The sequence below is a fragment of the Petaurus breviceps genome, unplaced genomic scaffold (genome assembly GCF_028583685.1).
Source record: "Petaurus breviceps papuanus isolate PSGF00001 unplaced genomic scaffold, PetGlider_PUasm1.0 90604, whole genome shotgun sequence".
NCBI classification, from domain to species: domain Eukaryota; kingdom Metazoa; phylum Chordata; class Mammalia; order Diprotodontia; family Petauridae; genus Petaurus; species Petaurus breviceps.
The window spans coordinates 6,075,570-6,101,332 of NW_027187285.1; the positions used below are offsets into that span (position 1 = coordinate 6,075,570).

General features: G+C 38.8%; 1 protein-coding gene across 1 annotated transcript in view; it reads right to left on the reverse strand.

Annotated features, from left to right (window-relative positions):
• Positions 1–384: 384 nt before the first annotated feature.
• PPP2R3A (protein phosphatase 2 regulatory subunit B''alpha) overlaps positions 385–25,763 on the reverse strand; it is a 69,136-nt gene continuing 43,757 nt past the window's right edge. Inside the window, exons 10-11 of the mRNA XM_069063928.1 lie at positions 25,023–25,129; positions 385–3,020 (exon numbers count right to left, since the gene is read on the reverse strand). Coding sequence (XP_068920029.1) covers positions 2,894–3,020; positions 25,023–25,129 — 234 coding nt within the window. The 3' untranslated portion in view covers positions 385–2,893. The remainder of the gene's footprint in view (positions 3,021–25,022; positions 25,130–25,763) is intronic.

Sequence of the window (25,763 nt, forward strand, 5' to 3'; positions counted from 1 at the left end):
GTTACCGGGTTTGCAAACGACATGAAAGCTGACAGTGCCAATGAACATGATGGCTGCACTTCACTGGCATACAGAAGAGGGTGTGTTTTGTTTGGGTCTGGAGTGGGGCAGAGTTACTACCAGCGAATGGAAGTCAGAAGCCACATTTTTGTCTAAATATGTGTAAGGAAAAAGGTTTCTAACATTTAGAACCATCCTAAAGAGGAACAGGCTGTCCCAGTAGGGAGGGTAGTGATTGAGTCCCCATTAGTAGATGTTTGAATATACCAGTGGTCAGGAATTTTGTAGAAGGGATAGGTCACATGTAGGTTAGACTTAGATGACCTCTAAAGTTACTTCCACTCAGGTAATTCTGTGGGTTACTTTAGTGATAAACAAGATTCATCTTTGCATATACCTTTATTTGGTTTTCAAAAAAGGGGAAAAACATAAAGTGAATCAAAGATAAAACCATGCGCCCCTCCCATTCCCCCTCCCAACAAATTTTCCAAGTCTGCACAAATCACTCAACTTAATTGATTATATCTTTTGCCACTGTAAACACTACTCAAATATACAAAGAAATGGGATAAGATGCATGGAAAAAAGCCATAAAATTGTATTTATTTGTCTTGTCTCATAGCAATTAGTGCTACACTATTGAATTTTATTTTGTGTTGCATAGTATTAAGAACATAATAAATAACACTGAAAGTATTATCCATTAAGATGTGTTGGGGAATTGTGATGTTGCTAGTTCTGGAATATTGTTGGCATGATTTCTGTGTCAGATAGTCAAGTAAAACTTAACTACCTAGTTCTACAGATTCCTTTTTTTATGTTAAATAAGCTCTCAGATATTGAGTACATTTATTTAAAAAATAGCCTGAGAGCCTTATAAATTGTAGGTATCTTAAAATTTTAAAAAATGTTTTGTCATTTTTAATGACATTGGCAATTGTGTTATTACTTATTGAATAAAATGCAAAATTACCTATGAATTACATATTAAAAGCACGGGGAATTTAGTAGAGAAGCAAAGTCAAACGAAATAGACCAAATGAAGGCAAGAAACAAGCCTAACTTGTATTACTTTAAAATACAGAGCTGAATTTTTAATTTTGTTCTTTCCTGAGTCTAAGTGAAACGGTATAGGCCATTATGAATGGCAGATCATCTATACTACGATTTATTTTAATTTCTAGAAAAATCAGTATTATCCTTTATCATAACCATGCAAGATCAAAAACAATTGACTTCTTCTGGAAAATTGAGAATTATAGGTAAATGCAATTAATTTTGTCAGGAAAAGAAGCCTTAATCCTAGGGTTTTGGTTTGCCACAGGTTTGTGTTTTCTATAGATTTGTCAGTTCTTTTCTTGAGTTCCTTCTGGGAGAAGTAAGAATTTTTGTTAATATGATTTCTCGTCTGAACTTAAATGAAAGTTCACTTTCTAGTAATGAAAGGGTAAAGCAACTAAAGAAATTGGAATCCTCACTTTCGAAGTAAGTATAAGGAATTGTTGATTATTCAAAGGTTGAATGATAGATAGATAAATTCTCTGAATTTCCCTGGGTGGCCTCGTCTCATTGTTGCCCATGCTTTATTTCATCGTGTGATCCTTCACCAAAAAAGGGGACAGTGGGTGGGTAAAATGAACTAGATTTGGTTACCACTAGCAGTTTTGGCAAAAAAGTTTGGGACAAAAGATGCTTTTGGCAGAAGGTATCTTTAAAAAGTTACCTATGGCTTTCTACTAAAGTGTATCAAGTTTTCATCATTATTTACTTTCAAGGTAAGACAAAACTTTACTAGATACTGTAGAATTTGGTGGCATTCATGGAGCATTTTTTGTGAAACACATTCTCAAAACTACCTCCCACCTCCATAGGGGACAAACACAGTGTGCTTTTCTGTATGAAAAGAATTTAAATTTCTATTCCATTTTCTTATGAAAGTCCAATCCAGAAATTTACATAAGTGGGTTATGGTTAAAAAAGTTTATTCATGTTGAAAGGAAGTAGAAAACAAAGGAGTCAATTTTCCAATGTCTTCAAATTGGCTTTTTTCTTTCCGCAGAAGAAAACAATGGGTTAAGGAGGATTTGGGGTAACGAAATTTATTAGGTTCTAATTCAACAATTCCTGTTTTTCTCTGGACATAATTCTGTTTTTAGGTGTATAAATTGAGATTACTCTCAGTTAAGGAGTTAGACTCCTGTACTTTCATAATCTTAAACTTTTCCTTTCTGGAAATTATAGATGCTATCTGGATTTTTACTTCTCCTTTTTAATTCAGTCAAATGACCCTGGGGGAAAGAAATTTACCTAGCTTGAAAGAAGAGTTGTAACTCCTATTAGTTTATAATACGTGAGACTGAAGTAACTTTTAGCCTTTTGGCATATTAAATTATAAAACAGTGGCTGAGTAAGCTGATCTTTGTACTGTGTAGTCCATGTTCATAACTAAAAGAAATCGCTTTGAAATATTTTAAACACTATATACCCAGGGGACAAGTCATTTCAAATGAGTTTAATTTTCATGCCTTAGTTTCATGACTTGATTTTTTTTTTTTTTGGTGAGTGAACCATATATGTCTTATGTTTTAGAGAGACACTGAAGCTAGGAGATATTTGCCTAATATTTTTTACCAACTTTTTAGTGGTGATGTAAAGATTCTATTCATTTTTGATGGATTATAGCATTAAGGAAAATTTGATAGCTGTGAATGAAATTGGAAAAGCCCCAAGTTAGAATGTGCATTCAGACCTATTGCACAAAACCATTTTAAGTTAATCCAGTGCAATTGTACGTTTACAGACATGAAAGATTTTAAGTGGCAGTATACAAAATATCCTTTCCATGAGGAAATAAACTAAGATACATGTGTGCTTGCTTCACTGGGATTGGCAGCTACTCTTCATCTACTGAGTGAAGCTTTCCACATTTCTCCGAAAGGCTTGAGATGACTATTTTGTCCCCTTTGTTTCCAAGTTCAGAGGGAGGAACAGGTTCATCTGCTTCATAGTCTTCAAAGGAGCTGTAAGAAAAAAAAAACCCCACTAAATTTTAAATTTTTATGTGGATCATTGTGATAAAATGGTATAAATCGTGAAATAACTGCAAATCTGGTGGGGAAATATGCACATCAGATCCTATTCTCTGATATCTATAGTTTTTGCTTTAGAGCTTATGAAGTATTTACATTAATTTGACTTCTAATAACATACTTGTTGAAACTAAGGTTCCTTATGTGACAGAGCCAAAGTTTGAAGCTGAAGTCTTCTGGTTTCATGGTGTGGATGTATGTGTGTGCGTTCTGCACTATGTGCTTCAAATAGGTGTTAAGTAAATATAGAATATAATTGACAATTACTGTTAAGCTTAAGAGTGTGAGGTTCTTCATTCTAGTGACATAAAAAGTTATGCATTTTTAAGATCCGGATAAGAACTTGGAGATCATCCCATTCCCTTTTTTTAACATGAGGAAAGGAGGCCTAGACTCCTAAGTGACTTCCTTAGGGTCACCCCAGGCTACCTGACTTAACTGCTTGGTGTACTTTCCAATACACATCCCTTGCTGGATTTTAACAGTAGTAGATATTTCTAACTGTCTCAAAAGCTAAAGTGTAAGTAAGAAGTCAAAGTGGCCAATGATACATGTTAGTGGCCACATTATCAGGTTTAAAGAGCCAGTTGTCAAAAATGCATGAAAATATGCTAATTAATGGTCAGATTGAAAATACTTTTGCAATGGGAGGAGGTAATCACTATTGCCACCTAGTGGTAACAATGGTAACTGTCATACTCTTATTTTCAGGGGTATCAAAGTGATAATTTACTACTACATGTTTTAAAACAAACCAAAAACCAGAACTAGCACTGGTGCTTACAAAAAGCTTATGGCTCAAATAAGACTTTTATAAAAGATATATTTGACATGAGTGGTAGGAAAGGAATGAAGAATGGTATATGTAAAGGTGGAAATATACATCGTTAAGGATATAAAGTAGACACTTAAGGGGTTTTTAATATGAGGTAAGAAAGGTTGTGCTTAAGTTGAATGTCAGGGTAAAAGAGTTGCAACTTCATCCTTAAGCAGTGATGTTTCACTGGAAGTTTTTGAGTAGGAGGGTGACATGGCATGTTGTAAAGAATGTATTATTCTAGTTGTTCACAGGACAGATAAACTCATGCAGCAGGGAAGACTAGTTAGGGACCAGTCCAGCTGTGAGGTACTGGGAAACTCACCTAGGATGCTGGCTATGGAAATAGGAAGGAAGGGGCATATATGAGAAATGTCTTAAGGAATAGTTATGAAGCAGTAATTAATCGCTCCTGGTGATCACCAAGATATGGGGCAAAGTTTTTTGCTTTTCTTTAGGTTGCGTGACTGGGAATGTAATAATACTTTTGGTAGCAAAGTTTTTTTTTTTTAATGGAGAAAGTTGAGTTTCATTTTCAGCTTCAATGTCACTTAAACATTAAGTGAAAGGCACTGTTTTGTACCAGGGATAAAAAGATGCTTCCTGCCCTCAAGAAGCTTACTTGCTTACTGGTGGGAAACAACATGCATAATAAATAAAAGGCAGATACCAGGCCAGACTGGAGTTTCTAATTTATCCTAGAGATAACATAAGGAGCCATAAAAGGTTTTTGAGTAGGTTTGATAGATGTTTTAAGAAAATCATGTTGGCCAACTGTGTGGAGGAAGGATTGGAGAGGAGGTGAAAGGGCATGCTGAGTTCAGGGTGATGGTAAGACATTCAAATACAAATTGGGGATGAGCTTAGAAAGGAAACTGGGTTTGGAGATAAAGATCTAAGTATCATCCAAAAAATATTTTAGGGGAAGTAGCAAATGGAGAACTTGGATGCATAGAGACATAGTGCAAAAGCTGTGGAAGGCAATGAATTCTCCAAAGTAGAGGACACACACAAAGAACTGAGGAACAGCAAACTGGTGGAATGCACAGAAAGAGGAAGTGGATGGACAGAATGCAAGTTTGAGTGGTTAGCATTTGAAAAGAACAGTGGCAGCATGGCTTGAGAGGCAAATCTATTTCATGCTGTATTAAAGTTCTGCTGGATGTTCCTGAAATATGGTCATACAAATGTGATGTAACTGGCTAGCGGAGAGTAAGAAAGTTTTCCTGGGTACTGTGGGAGGAAATATTGGGAAATCAACAGAAGATCAATACAAATGCAGCTGCTAACTAGCCAGAAAGGGCTGAAATCAAAGAAAATCTTAATCTCCAGCAGTCTGTGTGTTTTTGTGACTCTGTCTAAGCTTTGTGGCCAAGGAAGGGTCTCAAGAAGAGGGTGATTTAGGATGAGGTATTGGCATGGGAAACAGCAAAATGGGTGTGGTGCCAGAATGCAGTGCTGTACAGAGGGCACCACTGAAGGGGCCCAGACTGGGGACAGTTAAATATATATAGCCTGAACTCTGGTGGTTGAGGGCCTGGGCTAAAGTTCAACAAACTCTTTAAAGATTAACTTTAGATGTTAAACCCCAACCATGCTTTTTCTTCTTTGCATTGGACAGGTGGTTCTTGTTACTGAGCCAGTTTCTGTATGTGGGCCTTTCTTTGATTCTTTCCCCTGATTTCTTTCCACAGAATCTAAATCTGAGTTGGGAAGGAGCTCCAAGGCCACCTAGCCCATCCTCTCCCTGAACAGAATCCTCTACACAACACACCTGACAAGTGGTTTTCCAGCTTGAGGATCTCCCGTGAGGAGGAAACCCGACCACCTTCTGAAGCATCCCATTTCATTTACGGACACTGTTGTTGTTTGCAAGTTTTCCCTTCAAGAATAAATCTGCTTTTTTTTTTTTTTAAGTGATTTCTTCCATTACTTCTAGTTCTCCCTTCTTAAGCCAAGCAGAACAAACCTTGCTTCCATGGTTTGTTTACTTTTCAAATAGTTATTATATCTCCTACTTTCTTCTCCAAGTTAAACATCCCCAGAGTTAATTAGCTAAAGACTAGATTTTAGCCTTATACTGTCTACAGGGAGTGAGATTTTTAGCAATGCATTATATTAAATTTTGTTTAGCATTTGTATGTGAAGCATTTGTGCTGTGTGCCAGGCACTATATGCTAGGTGCTCTCCAATGGCTAACTAATTCAGATCCTGATGGCAATCAAATTACCACTAGAAAATCCTCTTTAATAGATTCGGTGCCTTCTTTTAATATACACTCTCTCATCCTAACTTCTGACCGCCTCCCAGACTAGGTGGGATGAAACATACACGTTGGTGTTTCAAATACTTCCTGGTATGAGATGGTCATGTCCTCTGTTATGCAGCAGTGTTTTATTTCCATGTTGACAAGTTGTGATCATAACTCTTATTCATTCTACATCCTTCTGTGTCTTCTTACTTATCCTCACTCTGACTTCTAGTTCCTCTCTACCCCTCAGTTTTTTCAAGCCTCTGCACTGGTTACATCTTTTCCCTCTTACTCTCTCAGTCCCCTTATCCAATCACCATGCCCTGATAAACTTCACTTCTTGATTGTCCTATCCCTTTATCGTTGGAATTAGGACCTATTCTCTCTAATCTTCAATCTCCTGATTTATTTTTTCTCTGAAGCCTACAAACATGCCCACATCTCTCTTTTCCCCCCAATCCTGAACAAGCTTCCCCTAGACCCTAGCTCCCCAGTCAAATAGATAAGTAGTCATTTGTCCTTCCCAGCATTTAGCACTGTGTAGGCACTTAATGTTTACTGAATTATTAATGGCCAAACTTCTATCTGAAGCCACACATGCCTCTCCTTTTAGTCACTTATAAATAAACCCTTGCAGTCTGGCTTCTGATTCCTTTGACTGAAACTGTTCTCCAAGGTTAGTAATTATTTCTTATTGCCATATTAATAACTTTTTCTCAGTCTTTATCCTTCTTGACCTATGTTGCATTTGACTCTGGATTACCTCCTCTCCGGGTTTTTGGAACAAATTTGCTTCTACCTGCTCAACTGCTTCTCAGTCTCCTTTGCTGATTCTTCATGTCACAGTTAGTAACTTTTGACCTCCATGGCTCTCTTGGGCCCTTTTTTCCTAGATACTGTTTTATTTGGTGAGCTCAACAGCTCTCATGCATTCAGTTATCTCTGCAGAGATGATTCCAATGTATATATCTAGTCCTGTTCTCCCTCAGGTGCTAGTCACATATTATTAACTGCCTTTTAACACCTCAAACTCAACATGCTTAAAACAGTACTCATCTCTTTCTCTAAATCCTAACCTCTTCCCAACTAAATTTGACATAATTCATTTTTCTCTTCTCCAATTAGAAAGAAAAAAAAAGAAAAGAAAATCCTTGTAACTGAAATGCACAGTCAAGCAAACAAACGCCCCAATTATGTCTAAAAAAAAAATCCCATTCTGTACCCTGAGTGTATATCCTCTTTATCACCGGACCTCTGGAATTGTGGCTAGTCATTACATTGATCTGAATTCTTATGTCTTAGATTTTTGTCTTTACAGTATTATTATACAAATTGTTCCACTGGTTCTGCTTATTTCTTTCTGCATCAGTTTATACACGTCTTACCAGGTTTTTCTGAAATTGCCCCTTTCATCATTTCTTACACACAGCAGTAGTCCATTCACATTCTATAATTTGTTCAGCCATTCCCTTTGATTGGTGGATACCCTTCTCCTTAAGTTTCCAGATCTTTTCTACCACAAAAAAAGAGTTACTACAGTTATGTATGTATGGGTCCTTTCCCCCAGCTTTTTTGTATCTTTTTGGGGTACAGACCTAGTTGTGGTATTGTAGGGGTCTATAAGTATGGAGAGGTTAGTAACTTTTAAGGCATAGTTCCAAAGAACTTTTCAGAATGCAGACAATATATTATTCCATCAACAATGCATTAGTGTACCTTTTTCCCTCCAGCATGTCATTTTACTTTTTTTTATTTTAGCCAGTCTGATGGGTACACTTTTCTATTATGGATGAGAACACAATCATCCTTCTAGTCATCTAGGCTCAGAACCTTAGGGTCATCTTCAGCTTCCTCCACAAATCTTATCTAATGCCATGTTGTTTCTACCTTTACAACATGTCTCAGGTACTTTCTCTTTTCTTTATTCACATGGCTACCATCTTGGTTCAGGCCTTCATTCATTTCTTGCCTGATAATTTGCAGCTGAAAGTCTGTACAAGAGAAGAAGACAGAATTTTTGAGTCCTTAATCTTAAAGCTTTCCTTCTGAGACTACCCTTGATTTATATCATGAAGGAAGAACTGTTTTTGGCCTTAATTTGTATCCCCAACATTTAGCACAGCACCTGGCATATAGCCTGCACTTAATAAACTGACTAAAAAGTTGGAAAGATAGTTATTGAAACTTTTAAGTATATCTTACATAATATTTTTTGTAGAGAAATACAAGTTAAAATATATTTATGTAAATGTTTGTAATCATATATAAAAGTTTTTCATTTCTGTTATTTGTGAAAAGATCAATATAAGATTGAATTATTACCTATATAGATAGTACCAGAAGGTTTGTGAAAGAAACATTTTATGTAGATTACTTGATTCTCTAACCTTATAAGGTAGGTACTCTAATCCCCATTTTACAGATGAAGTAACACAGCTAGCAAGTATCTGAGGCAGGATTTGAACTCAAGTCTTCCTCACTTCAAGTCCAACACTTTATTCACTATGTCACTTAACTACTGCAGCGGCCTTCTAATTGGTCTCTCTGTACTCCAGTGACTCCCTGTTACCTCCGGGATCAAAAGTAAACTATTTGGCTCTTAAAGATTTTCATATCTTGACCCATTCTTACCCTTCCCATCCTGTTATATTTAACTCATCTCCCAGCTACCATGGCCCTCAAACACCTCATCTTGTGGTCTATGCTTTGCTCTTTGACTCTTCACTTCATCTCTTTGCTTCCTTCAAGACTCCCTCAAATCTACCTTCTGAAGGATTCCTTTTTCCTCATAATAAATGGTCTTCCTGTTTGCTTTATATACATTTTCTTTGTGCCTAGTTATTAATGTGTTTTGTCTGACATTGAGAATGGCATGAGAACATAAGCCATTTGAGGGAAGAGATTATTTTTGTCTTTGTATCCCCAGCACTTAGCATAGTGTCCAGGCAGTGGAAGATTGAAGACAGGAACTCTGGACTGGATATGTCTACTACAGAGTTAACCTGAAGAGAGATGACAGTTGAATCTATGGCAATTGATAATCAGTGAGAGAATATAAAGAAATAAGAAGAAACAGGACAGACCCCTGGCAAACAACCATGTAAAAGGAACAGAGGGCATGGATGATGAACCCACAAAGTACATCAAGATGGTTCAATCTGAGTTAGGAAAAGAATCAAGACAGAAACCAAGTCAAGAAATCCCAGGCAATACAGAGTATTTAGAATGAAAGGAGTCAAGAAGAATGAGGATAGAGAAATGATTTTGGGGTTTAGCAATAAGAGAGCATTGGTAACCTTGGAGAGGGTAGTTTCATTATTTGGGAAGAAAGCCAGCTTCCAAAGAGTTAAGAAGTGAAAAAGTTGACAAATATAAATACCTTTTCCTTGGAAGTCTGCTGTGAAAAGAAAAAGACTTAGGGTGGCAACTAATTTTCTCAAAGTCACTTAATTTGCAGGTAGCAGTGGCACCAGAACTTGGCTGACTTGTAGTTCATTGATTTTTCTATAATACCATGTTGCTGATTTTATTTAATAGTGAAGAGGCAGAATAGACTGATGTTTGTTTATAAGGCATTTCCTAGGTGTCAGTGGTAAGAAAATTAAAACAAAACCTGTCTGGTTACAAGGAGCTTACAATTTAGGGAGAAAGGTATATTCACTACTAATGAGAGTCTGAAAAGTATATAGGAGAGGTAAAAAAAAAATAGGAGGAAGGGATTTTCTAACTGTTGGGGATCAGAATTAAAGGAATTACACAGGTAGGAACTTACTACTAGATAGGTAGCACTGGGGATACAAAAAGGAAAAGTAAGGCAGCCCCTGCTCTCAAAGGGCGCCCACTCTATCAGGGAATAATATGTGGAAGCTTTAGCTGCAAGTCGGAAGGAAAGGTCCTTAAGGTGCTGTGACAAGCAGATGGCAGTGCCTCTAACATCATTTCCATTGCTAAAGTGATACCAGTTGCTGATGTTGAATCATTTGACACTTGATTCTGTTGGCAAGAACCTTCTTTTCTGGGATTTGAGTAGCTGTGATTGTAGCTCTTGGAAAAGCATTTGCCAGGATGTATCTCTGTAGGGGTCATTTCTCAGGATGATGGCTTTGGGCTGAAAGTATTGCTGTTTTCAAAATGTTCTTGGGTTCAGGGTCCTCAGCTGTCTCCATCAGAGTTTAAGGAAATAGTCGTTTTTTGGCCAGGCTTGCTGTCCTGCCGTGTGTACGGCAGTTGTTTTGAATGGCTAGCCCCTTCTCCACAGCAGTGGTTTCCCTGAAAAATGTCTTTGAGCACCAGGCTACAGGGTCTCTTGGTTTGGGAGGTACTGCTATTCCTAAGGCTCTTGGGCCCATCTCCCTCAGGGTCCAAGGGGACAGAGTGGCCAAGTAGTGCTGGTGGTTTGATTTTGGGCTGTCTTCTGTCTCTCCTTTGAAAGGTGCCTTTTGTTAGACTAGCTTGCCTGCCTAGGTCTAGGGAAGACATCTCGGAAGAAATAGCAACTGACCTTCAAGGAAAAAGATGTCAACAAGCACTGATGGTGGATATATAGAGTCTGTTCTAGCAAGGGAGATGGTGAAGGAAGCATGAAATGGCAGAAAAAGGGCAGAAGGACATCAAGGAATGACCAGGAATCCAACTTGGCTGGAATATGGAGTCTGAAGAAGCGGTATTATTAAATGAGGCTATGATGGCTTGAGACTAGATTGTGGATGCTGTAAATGCCAGGGGCACCTGTTACTTGGAGGTGATGGCACTAACTCGGTCAGACCTGTGCCTTAGGGAGATTCCCACAGCTCCGGGAAGTGTGGTGGTGGTGGGGAGACCTACACTTTGGGGCAGTGGGTGTGATTAGACAGAAGAAGTTAGAACTGATAGGATTTCACATCCGATTAGACACAATTTTTCCCTTTTTTATAAGATTTGTACTTTTCCTAGCGTGAGAATGAGTGTAACCTCCTATAACCCAAATCGGGTGTAACCTAACGTAGCTTATGCAGTTTTTACCAAAGATCACTAGTTTGACGTCAAGTAGGATCATTTTCCATTATGTTTTTCCCTTCAGATTCACAGAAAAGGTGCAATAATTAACTGTTACTTGGGATATCAAATACTAGGCTAATAGGGTAAAACTCAAGCAAATAGCTCCTAATTCTGAATTTTTACTAACTCAGACACAGGATGAGCTTAATTTTACCTTTATATAATTTATGAAAGGGAACAAATTTCTGTTACTCTAAATTGAATATTAATAATATTTAGGAAATGGAACTTTAATTTTCTATCTTTTCACCCACTGTTAGGTCATTAGTTGTTACTTCTTCTATCAGTATGTGCCTGTTTGTTTCTATCTGATGGTTTTTTACAGTTATATAGAACCAGGGTTTCATTCAGCTCTGGAAAAGTCCCCATTCTAGTACACACACATGCTTTATTCATACATAGACCATTTAAAAACCACAAATATAAACCAGTTCAAAATAAGTAAGCAATAGAATCTTAGTCTTCACCTCCATACAAAAAACAGGTGTAACATATAATATATACCAGTGTGGAAGTAACTACCTGGGAAAACACATATAGCAGTAAAACTTCTTAGTGTTGGTACTAAAATCTAGTTATAAAAGTCCACCCATCTCTGGCCCCATGTTGTCAACTCACATTTACATGGAGTTAAACATTCTGTGTGTGTGCAACATCAATGTCCAAATCCTACAATCAGGCTATTGCCTTCTTTTTCAGAGTGTTCTTGCCCAACAACAAGGCAAGAACTGCCTCCCTTGATTAGCCATCACATTTTTTTTTTTTTTTGCTTTTTGGAGGGGGGAAGGTAGGGCAATCGAGTAAAGTGACTTGCCCAAGGTCACATGGTAAGTATTAAGTGTCTGAGGTTGTATTTGAACTCAGGTCCTCCTGACTTCAGGGCTGGTGCTCTATTCATTGCACCACCTAGCCACCCCTGCCATCACATTTTTTTACCATGGGTTTTTTTTTCAGAAGTGAGCCTCCTGATCCTGTCATCCAGACACATTAGTCTGTGGAGTTCTGATGTCTTGTGACTTTCCTTAATAATAATTCCCCTATCTTAGCCACTGCGCAAATAGGTCTAATCAGAGGTAAAAAGTGACTTGCTCCTATTTCATGTGAGTAAAATAGTCAATAAGGCTGTTGCAGAAAACCCTTTAGACCTTCAACAGGCATTTGTACTTAAGCTTTGTGACATCTATTTTAACTAGTTTGTTTTAAACCTCCAAATGAAGATCAAATGAAATATATACACGAAAGCATTCTGAAAATCATAAAATGCTCTAGAAAGTTATTTTCGGTCTGTTTTAAAAATTAACCCATCTACAAAAGTCCTCCATTGCCTGTGGTGGTAAGGAGGTGACCCTAAGTACTTGGAGGCAAGTCTGACAGAACCTAAGCTCTGGCAGGTATGACCATATAGGGAAGCCTGCAAGTATGGTTCTGGTCAGATGGTGTCTGCTTTCTCAGTTGTCTGATCACTTACTCATGAAACAAAAATACAAAATGATCTCCTGTTTTAGGTAGGCTCAATTCTGCTTCTCTAGCACAGAATTCTAGAAAAAGGGCAAAAAATGTTAAACATTTGGCACAGTTTCATGTCATCTATACATGTTAATTTTTGGTACTCTTATCTGAGACCTTTGTCCATAAATATATAAAGAATAAAAGATCCCATTGTGTTAACTGTTCTTTTAGAAAGCATTTTCCCAATGATTTTTGGTTGCTTTTTTTTTTTTTTGGAGGGGGAAGGCAAGGCAATTGGGGTTAAGTGACTTGCCCAAGTTCACACAGCTAATAAGTGTTAAGTGTCTGAGGCAAGATTTGAACTTGGGTCCTCCTGACTCCATGGCTGGTGCTCTATTCACTGCACCACCTAGCTGCCCCTCTCTCATAATATGTTAAAATCACAAATGCTTCCTTGATTAATGCAACCAAAGATGTCTGTGACGATCCTCTGATTGTGACGATCCTCTGATTATCAATATCAGTAAGGTATAGTAAGGTAAAATGGAATGCAGAGGTGTCTGTCACTGTCATGGAGGATGATCAGTGCAGAATTGAAGATACTCTTTAAATATATCTATATCATCAAACATTTGTTAAACACCTACTATGTGGCAGGTACTGTGCGCTAAATGTTGGGATTAAAATAAAAGAAATGACAGACTCTACTCTCAAGGAACTCAGTTGTTTGCATGTTGCCTCTGAGGCAACATACAAAGAACTGTACAAATAAGCTACATACAGGAAAAGTTGAGAATAAGCAGAAGGCACTAGAATTAAGTGGGATCAGAAAAGGCTTCCCACAGAATTTGGAGTTTTAGTTGGGGCACAAGGCCAAGAGATCCAGATCCAAGAGAGGAGAAGGGAAAGCATTTCAAGCTCAGCCAGTAAAAATGCCTAGTGTCCTATGTGAGAACAGCAGAGGTCAGTGTCACTGGATTGAAGATCTCATGGAACAGAAGTCTGGAAAGGTTGGGGTGGTGGTGGTGATACATATTACGAAGGGCTTTGAGTGCCGGGCATTTTGCATTTGATCCTGTAGGTGATAGGGTGTTACTTGAGTGACTGAATGGGGGGGTCACATGGTCAGACCTGGAAGATGACTGGAGGATGGGCCAGAGTGCAGAGACTTGTGGCAGGCTGACCCCCGAGCAGGTGTGAAGGGATGAAAGCCTGTGCCGTGTCAGAACTGAAGGACTGTATTCGAGAGAGGTTGCAAAGGTGAAATTAACAGCCTTGGCAACGGATTGGCTGTGGAGGGGGACAGAGGACGTGAGCCTGAGGGATTTAGGAGGACGGGGCCCTCTACAGCTCAGTTTTGTACATGTATTTAAAATGTCCACTGCACATTTAATTGAAGATGTGAGACTGGAGGTCTGCACAGAAGGTAGGGCTGGATAAATAGAGTTGAGAATCAATCATCATGGGAGCTCATGAAGCACACCCATCAATGTGACCAGGAGCAAGCTCCAGCAAAGGCGATTAAGAAGTGATGGTCTGATGGGCTGGAGGCTATGAGAGGCTGAATCAAGGCCCTCAGACAATGCCTGAGACTATTGGTGAGCTTTGGTTGCATGTCAGAAGTCATGCTGTAAAGAGTCAAGAAATGAGGACGTGGAAGCACCTACTGTAGAGGACCTCAAGAAGGAAGAGAAATAGATACAGGATAACAATGAGCAGGGATGAACGTGGATGCAGGGAGTGGGGAAGCAGCCCACAGACAAGGCTAAGGGCGGGGGGGAGGGGCTGATGGAGGGGACAACCTACTAGCCAAGATGGCACAGAATGGCATTTCAGCACGTAGAAGGATTTTTTTTTTTTTTGCAAGAAGAAGGGCCATCTCATCATGTGAGGCAAGTGAAGATGTTCTCATTTCAGGTGACATTTGTGACTACACTAAGCTGTGAAGTCAGCATACTAGAAGTGGTGGAGGGCCTGTGCTGCCCAGGACTTAGATCCAGGGCCGAGAATTCCAGGTGAAGATGATCTTCTGGGTGTGTTTCACCCTCTGACACCTTGGGATGAAACTACAGGGTGGGCCCATGGCTGAGGCTAGTTTGGCTGGAGGGTCTATGTAGGAGTTTACTAATGCTGATGCCCAGACAGAACTCCTGTTCCTATACTTCTAGTTGTTCTGTGTCTGGGTGACGGGTTGTGGAAGCAGAAAACACTGGCAGCTGCTAGGTGACACCATAATGCACAGAGCCCTGGGCTGGAAGGCCTGGGCTCAAACATGGTCGTATGACACTGGACAGGTCACTTAATCTTTAACTCAGTTCCTTCATCTGTAAAATAGGGAAATAACAGCACTTACCTTAGGGTTTTTGGATCAAATGAGATAAAAATTTGTTTAAATAAAAAAAGCATTTAGCATAGTTCCTGAGTACTGCTATATAAATAAATGTTTGATTTTTCCCCTTCCTTTTTTGCTTCTATCCTCTTGAACTGAGTACAATGTTCAGTCATTACAGTATCCTGGGGCTCCAATAAACTTGTTTATTCTCTAGTGAGAAAAATTGTAGCTTCTGCTTCTTTCAAACAAATCATATCTATCCTCTTGTTATTGTGTCTTATGGAATCTCTGATCTATTGCTTTTAAGAAGGTTCTATTCATGCCTTTGGTTTCTGTGTCACAGATGCATGAAATTCATTCCTCCCTTTGAAACAAAAATAAGCAAATCCAGCTGACACAGTGACCGTGACAGTGACTTCCCCTGAAGTGCTGCTTTCTCTGCTTAATAAAGGGCAATTTTCATTGACTTTGGGACTGTTATTGGTTTTTCTGGCTACTCAGATTTTGGCTTTCAGTTATCTTTTATCTACCTTTTGTTCTGCTGCATTCTGAACTGTCATGCAAATCTTCACATTTCTCTATACTGATTATACTTGTCATCCCTTACTTTATATTTATTACCTTTGGATTCTACAGTTTGTTAGTCTATTATCCTATTCACATGCCCCTACTTTGTTTCTGAACTTTACTACTAATGAAAGGTAAAGACCTTTATTGGAACTTTGCTTCCTCACCTACACTGTAAATATCTAATAGTGTGACTGCTAGGTCATATCTCATGCTCTATTATTAAATGTTTTCATCCTTGATTCTATCTCACACTTTGTCTTGTATTCGGGGAATTGTGGCTTTCTCCAGAACACTGCATTTCTGGACACTGTCTTAAAAAATGGATTTTTTTTTTCAAATACACTAGAGCACACAATGAGCAAAAGGCATATTCTTTATTCATTACCTCACCACGTCAAATGTATTTTCAGGTTTTAATTACATTCATGAAATAGTATTTTTTGAATCCAGGGTAACCTTTTAGTGGACAGTTTGTTATTGCTAAGAGGAAAGAATATGTGAGAAATGAGTTTTTAGTATCTGACTCAATAGATCAGACTATCTGCTAGTGTGATAGCTATCAATTAAGGATCAGTGATCTATCAATATTAATTGCATTTGAAAACAATAACAAGAGAAAGGGATATCTAACTTTGAAATATAATCCTAAATATTTAAACTCTATCTTATAGGGGAGGCTAGTGGCTTTAACTCCCTAGAATCAAGGAATTATATAATTTATTTCATCTCAAAGATCTCTTCCAGGTCAGTCAAAATACTATTTCATCAAAACTGTTATTTTACATAAGGGGAAAATTAAAATGCTCAATTTTCAATTCTAGCTTCCCTATTGTCTTTTTGGAAAATCAGATTCTTTGTACCTTAGTTTCCCAACTTAGGATAAACATACCCTATTCTTAAATACTTCACTTAAAAATAAAATTATATAAATATTTTGTTACAATTCTGCTTGAGAAAAATGGAAATGTATTGCTTAGTTATACAGGAATGTTAGAATGCAATGAATTACAGTGTTTGTTTAATGTTTAACAAGTCCAGATGGAAAGATGTAGGGTAGATATGAGTAAGGTTATAGCAAATTACCAATGAAGAAAATTGGTATACAACATCCCATTAAAGAAGAATAAGACCAGAAAAAGGGTTAGGTAGGAAAAGATAACCACAGGTAACCATGTGTTCCCTTGGGAGTCATGCAATGTTAAGAATTTAGAGGAATGTCTCTAGCACATTGGGTAGACTCTATGGAAAATAATGGAATTATTCTGTGAGAGAAGAGTCTCACAAGATAAGAAGGTGTGAATGGGTTAAATAATCTATGATGTTTGAAGGAGTAGCCATATTAGGAGTCAATTCAATGAAACAAACATTTATTGAGCATGTACCATGTGCAAAGCCCGAAGGACACAGAAATAAAATAGTGCCTGCCTGCAAGGAGTTTATATTCCATTGGAGGGAATTAGATACCACCCCCTCATATTACTGTCCTGTATCTTTACTCCCTTTTTCAGCCAAACTCCTTAAAAAAGTTGTCTCCACTTCCTTTACTCTTTTCAGCCCTTTGTAATCAGACTTCCCAACTCATCACTCACTTGAAACTGTTCCCTTCAAAGTTATCAATGATCTTAGTTGCCACATTTGATGGTTTTTTCTCAGACCTCCTCATTCTTGACCTTTCTGCTGCACTGTACATGGTTGACCATTCTCTGAGTTTTTGTGACACCACTGTCTTCCGATTTACTTTTCTGCCCTGAATTTAAGGTTTTTTTTTTCCAACTTATTTATATTTTAGTTTTCAACATCTACTTCTACAAGATTGTGAGTTACAAATTTTCTCTCCATCTCTCCCCTTCTCTCACCCCATGATGGTCTGCATTCTGATTACCCCTTCCCCCAATCTACCTTCCAATCACCACCCCCCACCCCCTTTTATTCTCTTCCCCCTCTATTTTCCTGTAGGGTAAGCTAAATTTCTATACCCCACTGCCTGTTGTAATGTAATGTAAAGGAAAGGTAACTTCCCAAGGTTCAAAATACCAGTTCAGGACTCTCTTTTTACATCAACAAGTACATCCCACAGGTGGGATTAACAAGCTCTGGGTTTTAACACAATCAATTTGAAAACCAAGCCAATACAGGGGGATCTTTATATTCCATTACTATCACACCTGTGTATCATACTTCCTAGTTGCATGTAAAAACAATTTTTAACATTATTTTTAAAAAATGTTTGAGTTCTGGGTGGCTAGGTGGCGAAGTGAATACAGCACCAGCCTTGGAGTCAGGAGGACCTGAGTTCAAATTCGGCCTCAGACACTTAACACAAAAACTAGCCTGTGACCTTGGGCAAGTCACTTAACCCCAACTGCCCTCCAAAAAAAAAAAAAAAGCAAAAAAAAAGTTTGAGTTCCAAATTCTCACTTCCTCTCTCCCTCCCCACATTCAGGGGGCAAGCAATTCAATATAGGTAATATATGTGTAATCATGCAAAACACTTCAATAATAGTCATGTTGTAAAAGACTAACTATATTTCCCTCCATCCTATCCTGCCTGCCCCCATTTATTCTATTCTCTCCTTTGACTCTGTCCCTCCTCAAAAGTATTTGCTTCTGATTACCCCTTCCCCTCAATCTGCCCTCCCTTCTATTACCCCCCCTCCATTCCCTTCCCCTCTACTTTCCTGTAGAGTAAGATGGATTTCTAAACTTTTTTTTTTGCCTTTTTGGAGGGTAATTGGGGTTAAGTAACTTGCCCAAGGTTACATGGCTAGTTTTTTTGTGTGGGTGTTAAGTGTCTGAGGCCAGAACTGAACTCGGGTCCTCCTGATTCCAGGGCCGGTGCTTTACTCACTGCACCACCTAGCTGCCCCAAGAGTTTAGTTGTTTTTGTTTGTTTGTTTTTGCCTTTTGCAGGGCAATTGGGGTTAAGTAATTTGCCCAAGGTTACATGGCTAGTTTTTTTTTTTTGTGGGTAAGTGTCTAAGGCGGGAACCAAACTTGGGTCCTCCTGACTCTGGGGCTGGTGCTTTACTCACTGCGCCACCTAGCAGCCCCAAGATGGATTTCTATATCCAATTGAGAGTGTATGTTATTCCCTCAAGCCAAAATCCGATGAGAAAAAGTTCACCTATTCCCTCTCACCTCCCTCCTCTTCCCCTCCATTATAAAAGCTTTTTTTTGCCTCTTTTATGTGAGATAATTTACCTCATTCTACCTCTACCTTTCTCCTCCCAGAACCTTCCTCTCTCACCCATTAATTTTATTTTTCAGATATCAACCTTTCATAATTCAACTCAACCTGTGCCTTCTATGTATATTGCCTCCAACAACCCTAATAACGAGAAAGGTCTCATCTTTCCATATAGGAATATAAACAGTTCCACTTTAATAAGCCCCTTATTATTTCTCTTTCCTGTTTACCTTTTCATGCTTCTCTTGAGTCTTGTATTTGAAAGTCAGTTTTTCTATTTAGCTCTGGCTTCTAAAGAATGCATTAAATTCCTCAATATCACTGAATGTTAATTTTCCCCCTCATTGATAACACTCAGTTTTGCTGAGTAGCTGATTTTTGGTTATAATTCTAACTCCTTTGACTTACAGAATATCATATTCCAACCCTCTGAGCCCTTAATGTAGAAGCTGCTAAATCTTGTGTTATCCCGATTGTGATTCTATAATACTTGAATTGTTTCTTTCTGGCTGCTTGCAGTATTTTCTTCTTGACCTGGGAACTCTGGAAGTGGCTATAATATTCCTGGGAGTTTTCCTTCTGGGATCTCTTTCATGAGGTGATATGATGCATTCTTTTAATTTCTATTTTACTCTTTAGTTCTAGAATATCAGGGCAGTTTTCCTTGATAATTTCTTGAAAGATGATGTCGAGGCTCTTTTTTTGATCATGGTTTTCAGTTAGTCCAATAATTTTAAAATTATCTCTCCTGGATCTATTTTCCAGGTCAGTTGTTTTTCCAATGAGATATTTCATGCTTTTATTTTTTCATTCTTTTAGTTTTATAATTTCTTGATTTCTCATAATCATTAACTTCCTGCTCCATTCTGATTTTTAAGGAATTATTTTCTTCAGTGAGCTTTTGGATCTCCTTTTCCATTTGGCAGATTCTGCTCTTTAAGTCATTCTTCTCCTCAGTGGCTTTTTGCCATTTGGTCTAGTCTATTTTTTAAGGTGTTATTTTCTGCATTTTTTTGGGTGGGGGGTCTCCTTTAGAAAGCTCTTTACTCATTTTTCATGATTTTCTTGAATCACTACCATTTCTCTTCCCAATTTTTCCTCAACTTCTCTTACCTGGTTTTCAGAATCCTTTTTTAGCTCTTTCATTGCCTGAGATCAATTAATTTTTCTTGGAGGCTTTGGATGCAGGAGCTTTGATATTGTTGTTTTCTTCTGAGTGTGTTTCTGTCTTCCTTGTCACCAAAGTAAGATTCTGTAGTCTGAGGTTTTTTTTTCCTGCTTTTGCTCATTTTCCCAGCCGATTACTTGACTTTTAACTCTTTAGGGTTGTGCTTCTAGTGTGGAGGGTGTACAGTCCCAAGCTTCAAGGGTTTTGTGCAGCTGTTTTCAGAGATACTTCTAGGGACCTATAAATTTTCAGTCCTTCCAAGGTGGTATGATCAAAGGAGAGCTGTTTATTCCTTTCCTGGCCTGTGCTCTTGTCTGGGAGTTACCACAAGCACTCTTTTCTGCCCTAGAACTATGAGGAGAGTTCCCTCTCCACTGCTCTGCTGCCACAAGCTCTGCTATGCCAGTGCCCTTTCTTGCCTCAGGACTGTGACCCAGTTCCAGGTGAGGGCAAAGCAACAGAATCCTGCCAGTAATGAGATGCTAGTAAAGAGATCCCTGTAATCTCCTTCTGATCAGCTGTTTGATCCCCTTACTGTCTGTAGGCCGAGAGCTCGGAAGCAGCTGCTGCCACTGCCCCAGGGCTGCACTGTGGCTGGGGCTGGTCTGTGCTTCTCTCTCACCCAGGTCTGACAGACCTTTCCCACTGATTTTCTAAGCTGCCTTTGGCGTTTGTGGGTTGAGCAGTATGGACACCGACTCAGCTTCCAGTGTTTCCGTCCCCTGAGGTCTGCTCCAGGTTTGCCGGGTCCTGGTTTGTGCTGGCGCAGGCCATACTGGATTGTGCTCCTTTCCCAGACTCTTGCAACAGAACTCTCCCGTTGACCATTCAAGTTATCTGTGGCTACAAATTTGTTTCACTGTGTCTTTTTGGTTTCTGTTGCTCTATAATTTGTTTAGAGTCAGTTTTTAAAGGTATTTGGAGGGGGAAAGGCAGGGTAATTGGGGTTAAGTGACTTGCCCAGCAAGTCCCTGCTTTTTTTCTGCCATCTTGGCTCTGCACCCTTCTCCCCTCCCCTCCACATTTACTTTCTACCTGTCTAACCATCCCTTCTAAGTTTCTGTTGGTAACTCATCCACATCATTCCTCTCCCCACAACAATGGGTATTCTTCAACATTCTATCCTGGGACTTCTCTTATTCCTCTCTACTAGGGTTTCTTAAATTCATTAAATTTTTTTTTTTGGAGGGGGCAATGCAGGGCATTTGGGGTTAAGTGATTTGCCCAAGGTCACACAGCTCATGAATTGTCTTTTAAGAAGTATTTTGATAATTGTATTTCAGTTCCATTGATTTTATTTGTAATTCTTTGTATTTCATGCATTTAAAATATTATTCTCAGAAGAGACTGTGATGCACAAAAAGGTTAAGAACCTCTGTTCTATATTCTCTCTTACGGTAATTTCATCAGCTCTCATGGGTTTTATTATCTTCCATCTAAATAATTTGCAGACATATACCCAGCACCAGTCTCTCCCCAGAAGTTTAGTCTTGCCTCCTCATTTGCTTACTGGGCATTTCAAATTTGATGTCCTAGAGACATCTTAAATTCAACCTGTGTAAAACTGAACTCATTATCCTTTCCCCTAAACCTTATCCTCTTCCACACTTACCTATTTCTCTCAAAGACATCATCATCATTCCAGTGTCTCAAGTTTGTAGTCTTTAAGAATTTTCCTGGACATCTCACACTCCCCCATCCCAGATCCAATCTGTTTCTAAATCTTGCTGTTTCTACCTCTTCAACATATCTTGCCTCCAAGATGTCCTGTTCTGTCCACTCATGCATCTATCACCTTAATGCAGGCCCTCACCACCTCTTGCCTAGATAATTGCAACAACCTCCTAACTGGTCAAAAATGTTTTTTTGCTCCAGCCTATCCTACACACTGCTGCCAAAGTCACTGTCCTTAGACGTAACTGCCCATGACTATTACTTAACCAACTCCAGTAGCTTCCTTTTGCATCTAGGATAAAACATAAACTTCTCTCTTTAGCTTTTAAAGCCTATCTTTCCAGCCTCATTGGATATCATTTCCCTCCTGTAATCCAACCAAAGTGGCTTTCTTTCTGTTCCTCACACATCTCTCTTCTGTACCCCATGACTGGAGTGTACTCTCTTATCTCTAGCTCAGAATCCTTTTCATTGTAGAGTTTAAGAAGTAGTTCAAATGCTGTCTTCTGCATGAAGCCTTTCCTGATTGTTTCATCTGTTTGTGTTCTCTCTCCCAAACTACCTTGTATTTAACTGCTTTGTATACATTTACATTTTGGCTTCATATTTAGATTATATTTTTATGTCAATTTGTTACACTTAACTATTTTATATATATTTGCATTTTTATTTTATATCTAGATTATCTATTTTCATATCCATTTGTTGTACTTAAACTCTGCATACTGCATTTTTTACTTTAGATTATATATTTTATATCCATTTGTTATATTTAACTACTTTGCAACATATGCATGTTTTGAGTTTCTATTTAGGCTATATATTTTTACAGCCACTTGTTTTTTCCTCTGTTGGAGATGCTTCGCTCTTTGTGTCTGCATTGTTAGTACAGTATCTGGCACATAGGAAGTCGGTGATTAATAAATACTTGTTGATTGAGGAATAATACACTGACAACTAGGAAGATCAGGAAAGGTTTCCTCTCTCAAGCAGTGCTGACCTAAGACCTGAAGGCAGCTAAGAATCCTAAGAGGTGAAGTTAAGGAGGAAGTACATTTCTGACACAGGAGACAGCTGGGGCAAAGACATGGAGGTGGGAGATGAAACAACAGGTCGGGGGAAAGCACGTATGTCAGTTTGTTTGGAATGTAGAGTTAATTAAGGGGAAGGATGTGAAATACGTCTGGAAAGACAGAAAGGAAGCAGGTTGTGATCATCTTTATATGCCAAACAGAAGCATTCATATTTTAGCCTACAGACAATATAGAGCCACTGGGAGCCTCTTGAACAAGGGTTGAAATGGTCAGACTTGTGTTTTAAGAAGATCCATTTGGGGGGCTCACTTATGGGAAGACTTATATGATTTGGCCAGATGAGACTCTGGGCAGCCATTGAGCCCCCCGGCTTTGAAAACCCAGATGTTGGTGCTTTTCTCTCTGGCAACTATGTATGTATGTAATGGTCAGACAGTTGGAAGCTCTGTCTGCTGAACTGTGTTATTTTCTCTGTCTCTATTTTCGTCTCCTTGTAACTTCTGTTTGAATTCTCTGAAGTTTAGGGTGCTGACTATTCTCCCTGAAGTAGGTAAATGATACATGTTTGATTAAAGTAAGATGGTTAACCCTTAAAAAAAAGAATATTAATATGTCCGCTATGTGGAGGATGTAAGGGGAAAGGGAAAGTCTAGAAGACAGCCTCTTATAAAAGCCTCTAAAGGCTTTTACAAAAATAAAGTGAAAGGTAAATTAGGGTGGTGACTGAATGGAGAGAAGGGGGCAGATTATGTTGTAGAGAGAGAATTGATAAGCTTGTCAACTGAATGGATATGCAGCAGGAGGAAGAGTGAGGAATCAGAAATGTCACAGAGGTTGATAACCAGAAGGATGGGTGATAGTGCCCTTCACAGAAATAAGGAAATTTGGAGGAGATAGTTTCGGGGGGTAAGATAATGAGTTCCATTTTTAAATATTTAGGAAACATCCAGGTGAAGTTATCTAGGAGGCATTTGGTGATCTGTGACTCAATGCCTGGAAAATTATTAGGAGTATACATACATATGTGTGTGTGTGTGTGTATGTGTATGTATATGTATGTATGGTTGTTCAGTCATTTCAGTTCTGTCTGAATCTTCATGACCCCATTTAGGATTTTCTTGACAAGAGACTAGAATATTTTGCCATTTCCTTCTCTAGCTCATTTTACAGATGAGGAAATTAAGCCAAACAGGCTTAAATGACTTGCCCAGGATCACACAGCTAATAAGTGTCTGAGGTCATATTTGAACTTAGGTCTTCCTGATTCCAGGTTCTTCTCCACGCCCCCCCCGCCCCCCCCCACCACCAAGAACCCATGAGAACTGACAGAATCACTAAGAAAGAGATTATAGAAAAGATGGCCCAGGATAGAGTCCAAGGAAGGGAGCATCCAGGAGGACATAGTGAAAAGCTACTATGGGTAATGTAATAGGGGATTAATCAGGAAAGGACTACTATGTAGTGAGGTCCCAGTTCAGGTAAGAAAAAACAATTTATAGGGACGGCAAGGTGGCACAGTGAATAGAGCACCAGCCCTGAAGTCAGAAGGACCTGAGTTCAAATGTGGCCTCAGACACTTAACACAAAAACTAGCCATGTGACCTTGGGCAAGTCACTTCCCTAATTGCTCTCCAAAAAAAAAAAGGCAAAAAAAAATGCAAAAGATAAAACAAATTATGTAGTGAACTGAGTCCCTGGAGGGATTAAGTATTAGAGTAATTCCAGGCCACAGGTGTTTCTTAAGGGCTTACTATGTGCCAGACACTGTACTAAGTGCTGAAGACACAAAGAAAGGAAAAAAATAGTCCCCCTTCATTCAAAGAGTTCATAGTCTAAAAGTGGAGACAATATGCAAATGACCGTACAAAGAAGATATAGACATAGTAAAAGGGAGAAGGGAGAACATTAGGGAGAAGACCAAACCCACAGGGAAATTCTAGGAGTTAATGGTACAATGGAAATTTCAGAGTATTTAGGTTCTTGTTCTGATAGTCATAAAACCGAATTGGAGTAGAGAAGGGCGCTGCTACACACACCTAACCTCGTAATATCTGTGCCAAAATTTATTGAGTATGGACAGAGGATTAGTATGAGCCTCAGGGGTAGGGAAGGCAGGAGGGAGTTCTTCATGTTAGTATTGGGGGATCCTCAGATTCTGGCTGGATTTCTAAGAGGAAATAAAGCAGGAAAGATAACAGAGGGCCTTCTCCTTGAGGCAGGCCCCAGATGCCTTTCACAGAGGAGATGCTTAACAAAAGCTTCTTGACTTGACTTCACTGTCTACTTCCCTGCCTCCAGAAGCATCCAGTACACCCTGCCTCTCTAGAAGGCCAGAGCAATAAAGGAATCATCATGAGGTCACATTCTGAGAAATAGCTCAAAAAATTCGGAGACGTAGGGAGAATTCCACCTACCCTTCTTGTAACTGCTCATTAGCAGATTCCTCTGCAACAAGAATTTCATACTCTTCAGCAGCATATCTGTCCCAATCAGAAGGTTCAGGGCTATCATTCTCAACATCCTAAATAAAGAAAAGAAAGAGATAAAAGAAATGAAATAAGTTTTAGACAAAGCACTCATGATGAAAACTAAATGTATTGGAAGATAATGTTTTAGAATAAAAAATTATCTGGAAAATGTTTCACTTCAACAGGTGCATGTTAGGCATATTCTTATATCACAAAAATTAGTATCAGTTCCATCCCCTGACTGGTTAAACCAGTCCTCATGTTCCTCAGCTGAGAGAAAGGAAAACTTAACAATGGATTACACAAATAAAGAGATTGGGAAAAGGACAAAAATACTTCTTACCAAACCATGACAGTATAAGTGTGTTGTGTTTCTCACCAACTGCAACACCTCCTTATAATTAAATTCTCAAAATCATTGTAAGTTACTCAATACTTCTGCAAAGCTCTAGGGTCATTTGTATTTTGGAAGGCTTAATGCCACAATGGAGAAGTCAAACTTAATGAGGATGACTTGTCAAACTGGCAATAATCTTTTATGTTCATCAAATAAATCAGCAAAATGTTAACTTTGAAAGTAGTCTGCATCCTTCATAGCTACGTAGGTCAAAGAGTACACAAGAGAGCTATTTGACTCCAACATGGCTAAGAGTCATAGAAAATCAAAGTCTCCAAAGGATTAATGAT